The 17768-nt window shown below is 36.9% G+C and overlaps 1 protein-coding gene across 2 annotated transcripts in view; it reads left to right on the top strand.

Moving 5' to 3' along the window:
- The window catches only part of cdh31 (cadherin 31), a 54136-nt gene that overhangs the window by 32016 nt on the left and 4352 nt on the right, over positions 1-17768 (top strand). The window contains exons 1-8 of one of the 2 annotated variants that reach the window (XM_053493315.1): positions 12554-12843; positions 13045-13153; positions 14764-15008; positions 15627-15758; positions 15844-15999; positions 16140-16287; positions 16453-16625; positions 17572-17700. In XM_053493315.1, coding sequence (XP_053349290.1) covers positions 12793-12843; positions 13045-13153; positions 14764-15008; positions 15627-15758; positions 15844-15999; positions 16140-16287; positions 16453-16625; positions 17572-17700 — 1143 coding nt within the window. In that variant the 5' untranslated portion in view covers positions 12554-12792. Of the gene's footprint in view, positions 1-12553; positions 12844-13044; positions 13154-14763; positions 15009-15626; positions 15759-15843; positions 16000-16139; positions 16288-16452; positions 16626-17571; positions 17701-17768 lie in introns of those variants that run through there. The other variant, XM_053493316.1, reaches the window with a different exon arrangement.

Genomic DNA, 17768 nt, shown 5'->3' with positions numbered 1-17768 from the left:
AAAATAGTTCTCTTTGAAGGTAGCTCAAGCACACAACCACCATCTAGGAGCTTTTTATAATGAAACTTGGAGTTTAGCACACCTAGTGATGTTTCCTCAGTTATCTTATTGTCTGCGTTAAACAAGCCATTGGGACGTTCATAAACGATTTGTTCCTTTTGACCGAGTCTTTAACGTGACTCAGAAGAATGAGTAGTCTCGATCAGTGATTCGTTCATTTTCTACCGGGCGCACATGTGCAAAGCATCACAAAAACTCTGCAGGTTATTAAATACTTTAGGTTTCTTGTCAAGTTTCTTACTGTATGTAAAGATAATTTCACTAGTTTTAAGAAATTTTATATTTCTATACCAGGGTAGTTCTTCAGTATGTCTCCTAAAACACAGGGCAGAATGCTTTGAAAAGCGGAAAATTCCATGGCCTAGTCACAATCCAGAACAAAACCCTTGTGAATGCTGGGGCTCGACCTTGAGTGGGTTGATCATGCAAGAAATTCAACCAATATTAATAATACAATATAAAGCAGATGATTTTAATGACCGAATCTATTCCCTTCCTGAACAGCTTTGTGGAGAGAAAAGGTCTACAGTTCCTCCAATCAGCCTTTTAAAAAAACATCTGATGGAGGTTATACCAATCATTAAATACAATGTTACAAAGTCAACTCATTAATTATAAGTTGCAAAATTTCAGGTAATTCCAGGTTTAGAACAATTTTAGTCATCACTCGCATCCTAAGCAGACCATCTAAGCACATCATTTTCTGCAGCTGCCAGAGGACTCCCTCATGAACACAAATCAGTTCTTATCGCAGCTTTTTTGCTATTTTCTTAACTGTTACTGTTTTGAATTCAGGATTATACTATAGGTATACAAATATTACTTAGTTGAGTCAATTGAGTAAAAACATAACCACAAGATGGCAGCAATTTCCTTTCTCTTAAAATTCTTACTCACTCTATTAATTATATAAATAATATATCTAATTAAATATTAGCGCAATGCTAAAACTGGCAGCACGTGGTGTAGTGGTTAGCCCTGGTGCCCTGCAACTCCAGGGTCTGGGTTCGATTCCCGTTCAGGCTGAGTTCCAGACTGTGTGTGCATGGAGTTTTGCGTGTTCTCCCTGTGCTTGGTGGGTTTCCCCTGGGTACTCCGGGTTTCTCCCACAGTCCAAAGACGTGTAGGTTAGGCTGATTGGCCTTCCCAAATTGCCTGTAGTGTGTATGTGTGTATGTGTGTGTGCCCTGTGATAGATTGGCACCCTGTCCAGGTTGTACCCCGCCTCCTGGAATAGGCTCCAGGTCCCCGCAACCCTGAATACAGGATAAAGCGATATAGTAGATGAGTGAGTGAGTCTTACTTTGGCTAATTGTGTAATAATCTTCAAAAAAAAATCTGTATCAGGCTGCAAAGTGCCTACAAATATTATTTAGAAATAGGTTGTCTATGTAAGAACATCATTTCCCTTCTTGTCTGTTCCAACCACTCAGCGTTCAGCATCAAGAGAATATTGTAATCACAGATCTGATCATCAGCTCGACCTGTTTATGCCTTAGAAGCTTTTTTATACTTGAATGATTCATAGGTCATGAGGAAGCCTGAAGAGCTTTTCCTCAAGAATACACTTAAAGAACGTCTGGCTCTTTGGAAGCTAAATATGAAAAAATTTGTGGTGTGGCTCAAGACTTTGCACAGTAAAGTACTGTACATTAAAAGAACTTGATATTATGGGATGTTTAAGATTCACATACTATAGCATTTCTGACAAAAATATTAGTAAGAATATATCTTCTTTAACTTTACATTCTTTTTTAAGGCTCATTCTTTTTCAATTGGTTACATTTTAATTTTCAAGTACATTTTTTTAACTCTTCAGTGTTGCTTTTTTGCAAATATTCTTTTTTAATTATTTTGGAAAAATCCGCATTAAACCTGGGAATTTCTCAGTTTCATGTTTTCTTTGTCATTATTATGGAAATACCGAATTTCAGCAACAACACTATTTTCACTATTTTTTGTCTATCATTATCTTTAAACTAAAATTCTAAAATTCAAAGAGACAGCTGCTTATTCACACAGATGAAAATATACATCTTTTATGCTGACATTAACAACATGCTTGTTTTACATCTGTCCACAAGATGGAAGCATTTATTTATTTTGAATTACAAGACAGGAATCACTATCCAAGAATTACATAAATAGGTGGCATCTTAGAGTGCAAAAAAACAATCTAAAGCGTTGTTGGTTAGGGGTTAGGCCATCCGAATGCACTTAAACATATTTATTGCACCTTGACACAGATTCCACAGTCTCTAGAACTGTACTGGAGGAATGAAAATTATTTCTTCGAAATATATTCCCTTACTTGGTGTTTTGATGGTGGTGGTATAAATTGCTTTCTTACACTTTAAAATCTAACCATGGATGTTTAACATGGTGTAAATTTGGGCAGTGTAAAGTCCATAGCATAGAATTTACTTTATGTTTTTTCTCATCAAACCCTTCTATAATCCTTGTGCACTGGGAATGGGAGCAGATTCATCCTGGGATATTATCAGGACAGAATTGTTTAATGATAGGATGAAGATAATAATTACATAAACTTTTCTCTAAATTGATATGTGGACACACATCATGCCTGCAAAATGCTTCTTCAACATAACAGAGTTACCGTTGGTCTTTAATCTGTCACCTTGGCGTTTGTTGTAAAGTAAAATGTATAGTCTTAATCTTTAATAATTCAATGTACAGTAGGCAAAACTAGAGGCTAGAAATGTACTGGCTGCCCTTAAAGGTTGAACATGATTTTAACAAAGTATATTACTGCTTGGGGAGGGAAAAAACTAGAAAATATTTAGTCTTAACTGAAAATTCAAAAGAATTAACTTGATACAAATTAAGCGACTTTCCCAAAACTTCCTGTAATAGAAAATTTATTTGAAAAGCTGGAAAGTCCCTTGATAATTTACACCAAAGTGATTCATGCTCTCGCTCTTTCTCTCTCTCTCTCTCTCTCTCTCTCTCATACACACACAGTCATTGGTGTAAACAGATAGCTCATTAACTATTCACAATGCCTTACTGTTTTATACAGCAAAGCATAGCCAATCATTTTCATATAAATATGTAGATGAAAAAAAAATTTTCTATATTTGGAGGGATAAACTTTTTTATGTTACAAGATAACCACTGTTGTTGACTTGTTGACTTGATCTGTCATGTGAGCATAAAAAAAGGTTAATGTGACTATGTTAAAATAGATTTAAACCAGACTTTAAGGACTTGAGGGATGATAGATAAAACTTTTTTCACTGACTGGTTAAATGATTTCAGTGTTAGTGATGTACACAAAGATAGAAAAATCCCCATTAAAATTACCTCTAAACCCTAGATCAAATATTTTATCTTTCTATCTGTACACACTTGCTCGGTAAGTTGGCTTTCGGTTCAGTGAGTTGGCTTCGCTTTGCTCTACACTCATGTTTCAGCTTGTGTGTTTTCCTTTTCGTCATTGTTTCTTATCCATGTTTTAACACGCTAAGAACAGGTTTTGTGACTCTCCAGTGGCGTCATTGCTTTCACATTTACTGTATGCTTTAGTTTCTTTTCTTAAAGATTAATGATTTCATGTAAAGAAGACAGGAAGTCGGACACTGCATGACAAAGCTTTGTTCAACTGTGAACAGCAGACTGTATACATGGGGAGTCATACATTCATAGATGTGATTTCATTGGAATCTGTAACACGTCAAAACAACAATGTTGTTTATTAAATAAAGTGCCAGGGGATATTTTGCACAATTGCTGGAATGTACAAAAATTGTAATAAACCATAATAATTAATAGATGTCTCATAGTTGCTTCTTATTTAGAAAATAAGAATATTTATCATTTAAATAAAATGCAGTCTCATTGCTTTTTTTTTTTTTATGTCGGTGAAAAGATGTTTTCACTCAGCTACTGCCGTGCATGTGACACCCTATTGTGCCTTTAAGTCTGCCTCAGCCTGAAATACCTGCTTATACAAAGCGTGATAACACACCTTGAACGTGTAATTTGCATTCACATTGTTTATAAGATCACAACCAATCCACAGTCTTTGCTGAATGGTTGTGCTTGCCATTTAGCTTTTATGATCGAAAGTTTTAAATAATTATATATATATATAAATACAAAATATGGACTTTTAGAAAAGTTACATATTCAAAGTGCATAAAAATCAGCCAATCTAATTGTAGTCCATTGTAGGTGTAAGCCCTAGGAATGCAGCTCACAAGCACACTTAGTATGTTGACAATAGCTATTAAGGTAAGTGTCTGGCTGGCCTGGTAGGAGATGTTTTTGGGTGTGGTGGGTTTGTTCAGGGCGAAACACAGGCCACATTACCCTGAGGCTGCCATTATCAGCAACAGCCCCCGCTCCATGAAAACACAATTTAAGGAAACACAATTCCAACAGAGACCGCCTTGTCCTAATGAACACAGACAATGTCATAAAAGAATATTTAGTGTCAACAAAGCTTGAACTGAGGGAAAACCTTCCAGTGAGACAGCAAAGAATGTGACGACGTGCAACACAGGGTGAACTTCTGTTCAAATACTTCACCAAAGACACACAGGAAGAGCCTTCCTATGAAGCAAGATTGATGTGACTAAGTGGTTTTTTTTCTCACATCCCAAAAAATATGGTATGGCTTAACTTACAATCCACAGGTATGACCGTTTACTAAACTATCGATGCTCATTTCTGTAGTTTCTATCTGATATGTAATACCAACTGTGGTATCATTAAGAGGAAAAAAACAAAGTCAGCACTGAAACTGATCTTTATTAAACCATAAGACTGAATCAAGTTGGCATGCAGTACTGAATGGAAAGAGGAACCGTTTCATCTACATGGTCACAGACCAGCACAGCCCTCCAGCCATGGAGCCATACACTAGTATCAGCAGGAGCCGGGAGGTTTCACACATTCCATGCAACAAAAGCATCAAGAAATTAAGCGAAACAAGACAGGACACGTCTTCTGGCTATGAAACCCATCTTGTGTGAGTTGCTCTGAGAACATGGTTTAAGTTGCATCTTCCTGATGACACTGTTCGGGAACTCGACACCGCAAGCTAATATGATTTTTAAAGTTGCGTAAGCATAAACATTTCATGGAATCTAAAAGCAGCTTTTGTCTGTGATGGGCTTTTAAAGGCTGCGGGTCAATCATTGGAAGGAGGAGACGGATATTGGCTGATGGTTGCATTTTAGCTGCTAGAAGGGGAGGGATATTGGCTGAGGGCAGCATTTTAGTCCTTATCATCAGTGTTCATTAGAGCCCAGACCTATTACTGAGCATACACCATGCATCACATTATGCTTGGTAAAAGCCCATGTAAAAGCCAGCATTTGCCCTTGTGACTGTTCACTGCAGTCTTGATCTGAGTGGGACAGTTTCGTCAAATGCACATTGTGTAACTTTGATGTGGATAAGTAGGAAGCTTTGATGGCGCAATACAAAACCGGTTTGTCCATGAAGAGATAAGCTCCCTTCCCCCATATACCGTCAGCTACGGAGCCTCACCCAGTTCATAGCACTCTCTCAACACTTACACAGAAATTTCCCATGGCTTATTCTCCCGCTACAATACAGCCCACATACATCATTCATGGTCAACATATGTCCTTTTCCCTTTAGCCTGTCTGTTGGTAAAAGCACTTCAGTGGAAGTTTAGAGTAAATGCATTGAGTAAAATTAGGGGACTCATTAAAATGCTCTAAGGGACAGCTTTAACTGATATTGGGCAATACCTGTTATTTTAATGTCCTATATTTTAATTGAATCTCAACTACTATGTGTTATTAACTGTTTAACCTGGCTCCATACGGGCCTGAACGTTTACTTTCGAAAAAAGCAATCACTCTGGTTAATCATTATAAGACCACACTAAAGGCAGTGGCTGAGAGCAAGGTCCTTCACCAAAGCCTGTTGCTGTTGCTTTTTCTAACCAACATGTCTTTCACCACATAATCAACTCCTCTTTCTCAGCTCTTGTATACAAAACAGGTACCTTGTTTTAAGCCTAAAAACAAAGGCCACTGTTGGATGGTGTAGTCACTTCAAAAGCTCTGCTTTACATTTAGAACTCACAGGGACCCTAAATGCAAGAGTATATTTATTTCACAATGAATGTCTAATAGATTTGTTTATTTGGCTCATTTCTAGGTCTATTATTTGAGCATATATTACCAATTTACCCCATCCCACAATTTACATATAAAATGTGGCTATGCCATTTAAAAACATTACAGCTTTTAATGCATTATGGAACACACTTTAATGTAGTCTGATCACTAGAGTATTCTACTGAAGTTAAACTGTGTGTGTGAGAAAAACTGTGTCACCCTGTAGATCTTATATCCCTTTCAAAAAATGGCGTTTAAAACAGGAAATCAACAATCTAAACGCATACCCAATTGTTAGAATGTTCTCTTTCTACAATAATACATTGTATATTTATTCATCCATCAACAGAAAATGCCCTATCCTGATCATAGTTGAGATCCAGAACCTGTACTGGGAAAACAAACAATTAACAGACATTTAATCTTTTAGTTTTCCTAATGTTAATAGGTGGTGGGATGAATCTGTAAAACCGGATAAACAAGCAGGCCAGGAGGAAGAAACTGTGACAGTAACCCGAGCTCAGGTTAAAATCAGGAAAGCTGGATTTGTTACAATAATCTTTAAAAATACACAATGTAAAAAACATCTGTATAGGATTCAAAGTAATATTTACAAAATGAATAATGATATTTTACATTTTTTTAGTTTTTTTACATATGATCTCGGTTAAACAGTTAGTGGAAATGATCATATCAGATTAACGGTTAAAATGGAAGCATTATTTGATGCATTGCTGTATGTATGTTTTGTTTATACTTTTTATTAGAGTTCATAGTTATTATTAACCTTTATTAACCATTATTAACTATTACAGTCCTAGATCTGCAACATAAAGTGATAAATTAAAAAGTTTTAAAATTCAGGTAGGTGGCTTGGTGGCTTAGTGGTTAGCATTGTTGCTGTGTACCTCCAGGGTCTGGGTTCGATTCCCGTCTCGGGTCTGTGTGCATGGAGTTTGCATGTTCCTCCCATGTTTGGTGGGTTTCTGCCGGGTGCTCCGGTTTCTTCCCACAGTCCAAAGACATTTAGTCCAAATTTCCTCTGTGTGTGCCCTGTGTTGGCACCCTGTCCAGTGTGTACCCTGCCTTGTGCCCAAAGTATCCTGGGATTGACATCCGCGACCCTGTACACAGGATAAAAGTGTACAGACAGTAAGTGAGTAAAAAGTTGGTAGTATAAGGGAAAGAACATTCTCTTCTTTAGTGTAGCTGCTAAACCAGGACTCCCTGGCACACAAATTATGTTTACACATCTTAAGCTGATAAAGTGGCACCAAAACAATCCAGCCAAGGTTTTCTTCATAAGAAAATCCAAGTGAAATATTTTAGACATGGCCAAGATATTAAAAACAGGCATGACGTCAATGCTGAAGTGAAGAGATCACCCCCAGTGTGTAGTCACTGACCTTGTGGTTCAGTCTGGGAAAGCTGTGCAGATGCAGTTCACAATCCCTCCTCATGGTCACATGTTAGCATAAACTTTACTGTTCAACCCTGCCGGGGTATTTGTCCGCTGGGGCTAATCTACAACCAGAGATACACAGGATCCAAACAAATGATTAACACAATCCTCTCTCTTCTCTCCCTGCTGGTCAGAGGAATTTGAAACTGGTAATTAGCAACGCCAAGTACACTGTGGCTCCTAGTATTCAAACCATCATTACAAGGAAGTATGAGAAGCACACTATGTTCACAGAATAGAGAATTCTAGGAAACTATTAAGTTACTACAGTGTCTACACAAGAGGCATTTTTTATGTATAGGTTTAATCCTACATACACTATAACACTTTTTATTAGCTGTTAAACACCCATTTAAAATGGGACAAAATACATAGCTATCTTGTATCGTCACAGTGAAACTGTGCTGGATGGGCAATGATATCTTGATGCTTACATGAAAGGTATTTTAAAGTAGCACTCTGAAACATCAGATTTTCTACAAAAACAGATTTCCTACTGTCACACAATACAGAGTTTTTAAGGAGTGGCATAAGAAGAATACAATACATTGCACAGCTACTGGATGGATTTTCTTAAATTTTCCACCATGCCTAATCTAAAAGACAATAGCAGGCTGTGTTAATTGTTATCATACTGGCAATATGCATTGTCCACCTGTATTATCCACCTGTAGACATGTTTTAAAGATACTTTTGTACTCTGGGAAAGGTTTATTAAAGAGTGGTCCATAAGTCCATAAGTGTATTTGGCAGTTATTAGATGAAATAAGGTAATGGCATAAAATATATTTTACAATGGAGGGGCTCCACAGTGACTTAGTGGTTAGCTCTGTCACCTTGCACCTCCAGGGTCTGGGTTCGATTCCTGCCTTGGGTCTGTTTGCATGGAGTTTTCACATTCTCCCCAAGCTTGGTGGGTTTCATCGGGGTACTCTGGTTTCCTCCCACACTGCAAAGACCTACAGATTAGGCTAACTGGCATTCCCAGATTGCCTGTAGTATGTGAATGAGCATGTGGCTCTGTGTATGTTTGTGCCCTGCGATGGATTGGCACCCCATCCAGGGTGTATTGCGCCTCGTGCTATACTGTAAGTCTTCTGGGATAGGCTCCAGGCCCCCATGACGGTACAGAAGGTAAGTGATCTTGTGTGTATTGAGCCCAGATGTCATGGGGACAACCCTGAATGGGACAAATTTTCCACAGGGCACAATGCACGCACTTAAACACTGAGGGGCAATTTGATAAGGTTTTGAGTGGAAATCAGAGTACCCAAATGGAACCTCAGACTAAGACATTATAAAACCCTGTGAAACTTAACAACTATACCTGTGGTAAGCCTTGGAGCTGTGACGTAGTAATGCTAACTGCTTCACCACTGTACTTCACCTATTTTTGAATTCTGAAAACAAATGACTTATTTTGCTCTAAATGTTTGGATTAGGTTAGATTAGTTATTTCTTGAAAGGGGGAAGGGGGGTGACTCTGCATTAGCACTGTTACCTTACACCTCTAGGGATGGGGGTTCAAATCTTTTATCTAGTCTGAGTGTGTGCATAGTGTTTGTATGTTCTCCCTGTGCTTGGTCGGTTTCCTCCGGGTGCTTGTTTTTCCCCCGCAGTTTAAATACCTGTGTTGGCTAACTGTTGTTTCCAAATTGTTATTAACCTAGTTAACCCAGTGTAAGTATGTATCCAATTATGTAAACATTAAAGCACTTTTTGTAAGTTGCTCTGGATAAGAGCGTCTGCCAAATGCCTAAATGTAAATGTAAATGTAAATTGCTCGAAATGTTGAAAGGGTGTTTGAGTATATGTCCTGCAATGGGTTTCCTCCCTCAGCTTTGTGTCCCAAGCTACCCTACACAGAATAACTGGTATAGAATATGAATAAATAAAGTGAATATGTTTCAACAAAAAAATCCAGTCATATTTTTGTAATAAAAAATCTACAAATTGTGATTATAGGATTATTGATATAACTAATATAACACTATACAAGGACAGTTTTATAGTTTAAATTTGAATAGAAGCTGGAAATAGAATAGAATAGAATAGAATAGAATAGAATAGAATAGAATAGAATAAGCTGTGTGGCCATGTCCACTTTTATTGTGTGGATGCTTCCTCGATTATTCCTACTATACTGTTTGGTTTTTGGTGATTTTATTAATTTATTCATTTTTGCTTGTGCTTAAGTATAAATTTTTCACTTAAACGAGACCCTCTCCTTTTCAATGCATGTATTGGACCTATTCTCAACATTAGCTTTGTACATTCCTCCCTAAACGTAAATGTCAGTGAATTTCCTTATTGTGTTTGTAGGTTTATTTATTAATTGTATATAACATGTCTATACCTATTTATTTCACTGAATTATTATTTTGTGTGTGTGTGTGTGTGTGTGTGTGTGTGTGTGTGTGTGTGTGTGTGTGTGTGTGTGTGTGTGTGAGTGTATGTGTGTGTATGAGAGAGAGAGAGAGAGAGAGAGAGAGAGAGAGAGAGAGAGAGAGAAAGAGAGTTGTGATGGGATAAATGTGTGTGTGATCACATTGAAAACTCATGATCATGCTGGAGGAAAAACAGCAGTGTGTTTCAGTTCCTCTCACATGGCCAGGAGATCAAATTTTGATCTTACCACATTTTCTGTTGGACTGTATTTATAAACATTTCCATATCAATTATATTTTATAACTGCAGCTCCGGTTACTGTACATTTGTTAACATTTGCAAGATTCCTATTAATGTCATCACTGTTACAAAGAAAGACAAAACATTAATGTTATTTTTCATTTACTAATTAACTAAAATAATTTTTTAAAAAGGTTAAATATGTGTAGAACATATATATTTTTTTATTATTTTATACAATTACAATATATTTTATTCTTAACTGTTTAGTTGCACTGTAAGGACTGTTTAATTAAAATACAAAGCCTGCTATTAGATATTTTTCCCTACTGGTGGTGTAAAGAAGTGATGGCAGTCTATAAACCCCACTGCATTATTAATGCATGTCTAACCAGTCTGTGTTGCAGAGGATGAGTAAGAAAAGAAATCATGAGTAAGCTGCGAGTGAAGATTATGATAATGTTTGCTCGGAAATCATCTCTTTCTCATTTGTTTTACACTTCTGTTTTAAACTAAATGTTAGCATTTTACTAAAACATAAAAAAATATTTTTATCTTTTTTATCTTTTGTCAGTTATAATACTGAGACGTATTTAATAAAGAGCTCAAATGAAGATTTTTTTATAGATCTGAAATAACAAATAATCATAATTACGACAAGCAAGAAGTACATATGGTGGAAGGGTGGCTTGGTGGTTTGTACTGTCATGTCGCACCTCCAGGTCGTGGGTTTGATTCCCACCTCAGGTTTGTGTGCATGGAGTTTGCATGTCTTCCCCATGCATGGTGGGTTTCCTCCAGGTACTTTGGTTTCCTCTCACTGTCCCATAGTCCAAATACATGCAGATTAAGCTGATTGGCATTTCCAAATTTCCTGTAGTGAATGAGTGTGTGCCCTGCAATAGATTGGCACCCCGTCCAGGGTGTACCCTGCCTCGTGTTCTATGTCTCCTGGGATAAAAGACCCCCACAACCTTAGTATTATAACCTTAGTATTATAACTATACCCTGCCTTGTGTTCTCTGTCTCCTGGGATAAGAGAACCCCACAATCCTCTTTCAAGATAAAGCTGTATAGACAATAGGTGAGTAGGCAGTCAGGCCAAAATGGTATTGATGCTGATTTTTTTTATTATACTTTTATTATACATATAAAAGAGAAAATGTGTCTGCCAGAGAAGCTACTTCTGAAGTTTATGCAACACGGAACTGACCAAAATTTCTTTTTACTAACTTTAACCATTTTGGAGAGATGATTTTATATGTGACCAAAAAATTGAATTTTTCAGCATGATTTACATTTAGGCATTTGGCAGATGCTTTTTTTTTATCTCATTACACATCTGAGCAGTAAGTTTTTGCTTAAATTGGTTAAAAAGCAGAAAAACTCTAAACAAGGAACAAGGCCACAAAGAACAAGGCCCTTAACCCACAACTGCTCCGATGTATAAAAAGATCAAATTTAAGCTCTGGATAAGGGTGTCTGACAAATTTTGTAAATGGTAATGTAAAAATTTTGAATTCAAAATAGTTATGGACACTACATAAAAGGGCATGAAATTGTATTTAGCTAATGCGTTTCTTTTTATCTGATATAAATATAAATGTTTATGCAGATTTACAAAAAAATTGATAGTGAGATCAGAAGCATTAAGTATGGGTGGAAATAGTGTTATATGATCCTTTTTCACCTAGGTGAGACACTTTTTAGCACCAATAACAATAATGTTTTGGCCGAGGACAGACGGACCAAGAGCACTTGCTGATGTTTGTAAAGATGTTTTATTTTGGATTATTAAGTGTCAACGCCTCTTTCAGCTCCATTCTCTCTCTCTCTCTCTCTCTCTTTGAACCCTATAAGCTGCAGCTCTTTCTCATGAGAACACTGGAGTATCACAAGAGCCTACAGATCAGCAAAATGAAGTGTAAATCCACTGCTGCAGCTTATTCAGACATGCATTAAAACCAGGACACATGGGCTACATGAATGTTTGTGCACACAGTCTGGAAGCTTTTATAAACAGGTCGATGGGATTAGGCTACATCACTTCCTTATTGCTTGTGATTCCAGTAAGGTGAGCGTTTAAGAACGTAAAGACCTGTTTGTAAATGAAACAGATTATCCTCTTTTTTCATTAATTAGATTTTTATTGGTAGGAGTAGTCGATGTATTCTTGTTAATCGTTTTGTTTTCATCGCCGTTCATTTGCAGTACCTGATATAGTTTTTTTTTTCTCTCTCTTTCTTCTCCATTTCTCGGATGTGCTGTGAGAGTTTACCTGGCTGGTGGGCGGAGCTACACGGCAGAAGTGTCCATATTTGGAGCGTGCGCGCGCAAGCGGATGGGCGAGGTCACCTGGTTGCGGCTGCGTCAGAGCCGAAACTACCTGCTGAAGCTCATTTCCTCAAATCGCCTCAGACAAGTTTAAAAATCTTCACGCAGCAGCAGCGCACTTTGGTTTCCCACACAACAAGGATTATATTATTTGCTTTATTTTTTTTATTTTCCCTCCTTCAGTGCCTAATGGAGCTTAAATGGGGCACGCGTTTGGGAGTGCTGTTTGTTTTACTGCAGGTAGATTTTTTTTCTTCTCCTCTGTGTTTTTCTACTGGCGCCGTGCCATGTGTGATCTTGTTTGAATTTAAATTTTAGAACGCCTTTCAAGAGGTTCGGGAGCGCGAGCGAAACTTTTTCATGTTTTGTTCGATCTCTTTTAACGTAATAAAATACCAAACTCAAAACGAGTCAAATCCACTTTCTCCCTTCCTTCCTAAGGTCGTGTGGAGTGCGGAGTCGACGCCATGTTCTCCTGGCTTTGCTTCTGATCTTTTCTTCTTCAGAGTTCACAGACAACACCTGCACAGGGGCACGAGAATCGGCACAGGTAAGGGGACATAACCACGCGCTCACATTTCTAACAAGAAAAATGGAAAGGGTAAAAAAAAAAAAAAAAAAAAAAAAGCTATTTATTGCCTAATTTTATGTTTTTATAATTGCCTTCTAACCTATTTTTTGCTTTGATAACTAGTAAACTTTTGTGATTTTATTAATTTTTTCCTTTTCCCCTTTATGTTTAACTTCTTGTTCCTCTGTTTCTAATTATAGCCAATACACTCTGGCTAATCACTTTTAATTGTAAAGTAATTGTCAAGGTAAAGTTTGGTAAACTTAAGCATTTTATTGTGTGCGCCTAATTTCCTTTTACTGAAGGCCACACAGATTTAGATAATGTTTTTTTTTTTTATATAGTGACTGTTACCTTGAGTTCCTAAATCTGTTTTGTTTGATAAGTAAGGCTTTTAGTCACTTGCTAAACAGCAACTGCCAGTCAGTGCATTCTGTTTTTTTTTTTGTTGTTGTTGTTGTTTTCTTTATTTATATATTTGGCGGGTGCTTTTAACCATTTTTTAACACCAGTGGCTTGTTACTAGTGTTGAATAATTTTTTTTTTTTGTGATTATTTGAAAATGTCATGCTTCTTCCACCTTCTTCGATGTGCTATTTTAATTAACGCAGCTCATGTTTTTCTGCAGTGTTCTACACCATTGCGCTGTTTGTGGGTGTTAATGTGTGTTTAGCTGATTCAGAGAGCTGAGCTCATGTGCTTTCACTACCTTTGGGTTTCTGTGGGTGTGGAAATACAAGCTTGAACAGGACCAGGTGCACACATTTTTACTTCCGCAATGCTTGTATGGTGGCCGTGGTTTCCTGTGTAAAATTATCTGATCTGTTAATGCATCAGCATGTTTTTAATCTGACTCTATGCGCTTGGTCTTGTAGTTTATTAAGCTTTTTTCACGCTGTTAAATTAACAGCATTCATTAATAAATGGTCACAAATGTGCTCGGAATGTGTAGAACACTGGTGTACTGTAGTAACTGGATGGTTGTTGACAGTTGTGGGATTCTAGTGTTTTCTGTTTCAATAAATGAAAGATTTTAGTAAGTTGGAATTTAAAATAATTTGTTCAACTATTGCAGTTGAACAGAAAAAAATGATCATGAGAGCAGTCAGGTAGAAGGTTTACTCGGGTTAATAGTAAAAACTTGATGGTTTGTGACTTCCACAGTAACTAAAATAAAAATTTACTCTGCCTCCCTGGGAGAGTAATGTATTTTTGCTTTGCCATAGAGTTAGCTTGCCACATCCTCATTACAGGCCTTTCTAAATGCTATTAACACTTATAGTGGAGTCATCTGATTTTAGCCCTGTGGATTCATCATCAAATCCTTTCAAATAGTATCTGGTGACTGTTTTACTGGAATCAAGCCAAAGTGCATGCTCATGTTCTGCAGGCTGTTCTATACAATTAGTTTGTGTGTGAATTCAGTTTTTATTTATGCTGCTTTTTTAATGTACAAATTGAAGAATGTATCTGTAGTCTCCAAATATCACTGCAATTTGTACAATTTATTGTAGACAAGATGAGTATCCAAAGATTTTGGATTTTTCTTGATGCAATGATAACTTTTATCATTCTTATTTCTTGTTCAGTTGTTTTCAGCGACTGCAGTGAAAGGACAAGGACTATCTTCGACTCCGATGATAATCGGTTTCATATAGCTACTGATGGCACGGTGAAGCTGAAGAGATCAGTCACTCTTCATAATGGCCATAAGATGTTCTCTGTCCATGCCTGGGACTCCAATGGAAAGAAACACACTGCATTTGTGAAAGTGGAACATCAGGGTCGAGTCAACCACCAACACCACCAGCATGAAGATGCTGTGGCAATTGAGGTACCCCTCTTAACTAGACTGACCTCTGCTGGACAAACTGCAGAACTTTTATTTTCTGTGGTGGAAGTGAATTGGTCAATTGTTTGTACACATTTTTCTGGTAAAAAAAAAAAGTCTCAAACATAACAGTATTTGGTTTTGCTAACAAATTGGGAGGGGAAGCACAATGTAAAGAGCGGAAGTTTGTTTCTGGCAACTAATAGTAAGCAAGAAAGTTTTGCATGTCTAATATTTAAGCAGTATTCTGATATAAATTTGATTGCTAGTTCAAAATGAACTTTTTTTCACTACAAAAATAAGTGATCATGCCGTTATTTATTAAATTCGCCCTAGTCATTGTCATGAATAAATTTGGGGCCAATCAGAAGCCTGCATGATGGATAAGTATGTGCTTGTATTTCTCAGCAGTGTTAAGTACACCATTAAACCTGACTAAATATCCAGCTCTGTTTGCTGAAATATGAGCTAAACTCGCAAGGAACCAGTATGCTTCATTGTTACCTGCGGACACTCGTTATTGTATCGCTCTCCAGGCCATCAGCCAACAACCAACCTCCTGCTACAAATTGGTGTCAACAAATAATGCCCTTTTTAATTTATTTACATTGTATTTTATAGAATGAATCCCCCTTGACTTTGGAGTTTCCTAAACCAGGTGGGTTGCGAAGGAGAAAAAGAGACTGGGTGATTCCTCCAATCTCCTTGAGTGAGAATGACTCTAAAGGCCCTTATCCCAAACAGGTTGTCCAGGTATGTAGAGCTGATCTAAAATTAAGTTAATATAAACTAGTATTCCCTATTGATCTTTTGTCAAGTTGTCACATCTTTTGCACAGATTAAGTCCAGTTATGCCAAAGAAACAACAATGGCGTACAGCATCAGTGGTGAAGGAGCAGACCTGCCTCCAGCAGGAATTTTCACAGTAGCAAAAAACACTGGATGGCTTATGGTGTCAAGGCCTCTAGACAGGGAAGCAAAAGCAAGATATGTGGTAAGAATTTATTTATTTTTTCCATTTTTGCTTTCTTTTGTCAGGCCATGACCTGTGTTTCAGTATGCTGAGGCATATACTAACAGAATTTTTTAGGTTTTATTAATTTGCCATGTTTTTATTTTTTATCGCGACTCCAGCTGCTAGTCCATGCTTATTCACCTACTGATCCCAACATTAAAGAAGATCCCATGGAGGTTATAGTCCAAGTGCTGGATCAGAACGATAACAGTCCTATCTTCACCCAAAATCCATTCCTTGGCAGTGTACCGGAGGCTTCACTAATGGGTATTTTGGTTAAATGACCGTCTCTATCTATCCATAGAAATTCTGTGCATTTGCAACAATCAAGCTTTTATAGGCGTCATGATCAATTGTTTAGATTCTTTTTATCATGTAGTTTATTGACACTCAATCATATGTTGCTTTTGTTTTGTGTTTCTCTTATTACAGGATTTGAGTTCATGACTGTCAATGCCACTGACAAAGATGATCCAGACACTGACAATGCTGATGTCGCATACTCAATCATCAGTCAGACTCCACCAGAGCCAAAACCAAACATGTTTGCCATCAACCCTGTCAGTGGAGCAATTCGAGTGAATGCTGATGGACTGGACAGGGAGGTGAGTGTTCTGGACATGTTGACAAGTGTTTTTTTATTTTTTATTTTTTTATTATTTTATTATTATTATTATTATTATTATTATTAAACATTTAAAAAGGTTTTATGCTATTAAGTTTGGTGGTTAAATGCAGTATGTATGCAAAAATTCAGGAACAACCTGCACAGGAACAGATTTATTTATAAAGCTTTAAGATTAAACCTTACACAAGCGGAACCTGCTGGATGTAGTAAAGCAGCTTATGACTCTGGATAATGTGCCTTTTCCCCCCAAAATCATGTGTAGCTGGATAACTACAAATTAAATAAAATACAGTTCATATTGCCTAGGTTGTGTTGGGTTGAAAAAAGGATTCGTCTTGCTTTATTGCACAGTCCTGATCCCTATGTAATTGAAACATAATAATCCAAAAATGCCAGATACTGCCTACACATTAGATGGATGGTTTTATTGTTATGCCAGATTAGTGTATGTATATTGTACGAAAGACCATTCACCTGTACAATGCATGTATCTGGTATATGCACATGATTGTTTCTGAAACTTTTGTAAATCAGGTAAAATATTTTCTACCCTTAGTAAAAAGTTGCTAAATGAGTCTCATTAAAAGTGTTTTTCTCAATTGTTTGATGTATCACCACAAGTTAATTGATATTGTATATGGTGGTTTTTTACAGATTGATTTAAATCAGACCCCTAACCCCTAGTTTTTAGCTCTAGCTACTTTAAAATTAGGATGTGGTGCTTTCTGACTCCAAATGTTGTTCGCCATATAAAAAAAAAAAATTGGTTTAAGGTATAAATTTCAGGTAAAGTGTTTTTGTACTGTTGGAGTGTAAACTTAAAGTATGTATGTGTATATGCATGTGTATGTAATTATTTTTAAATTAATGATTGATATGGGTTTAGAATTATAACTTTTTTAATTTATTCCCCCCTCCTCCAGACCTGGCCTGAATACACCTTGGAAATTCAAGCGGGAGATCAGAAGGGAGAAGGTCGAATAACTAAAGGAAAAGCAATTATTACTGTAACTGATAGCAATGACAGCCCTCCTAAATTTGTGCAATCCTCGGTAAGGCTATTAATGATGGTGCTTTTTAGTTTAAATTCATCTAGAGTTTGCAATAAATTAATGCTTTA

This window comes from Clarias gariepinus, chromosome 3 (assembly GCF_024256425.1).
Source record: "Clarias gariepinus isolate MV-2021 ecotype Netherlands chromosome 3, CGAR_prim_01v2, whole genome shotgun sequence".
NCBI lineage: Eukaryota > Metazoa > Chordata > Actinopteri > Siluriformes > Clariidae > Clarias > Clarias gariepinus.
The sequence above is the reverse complement of the archived record's forward strand: the minus strand, read 5'-3'. Positions and strand labels throughout refer to the sequence as shown.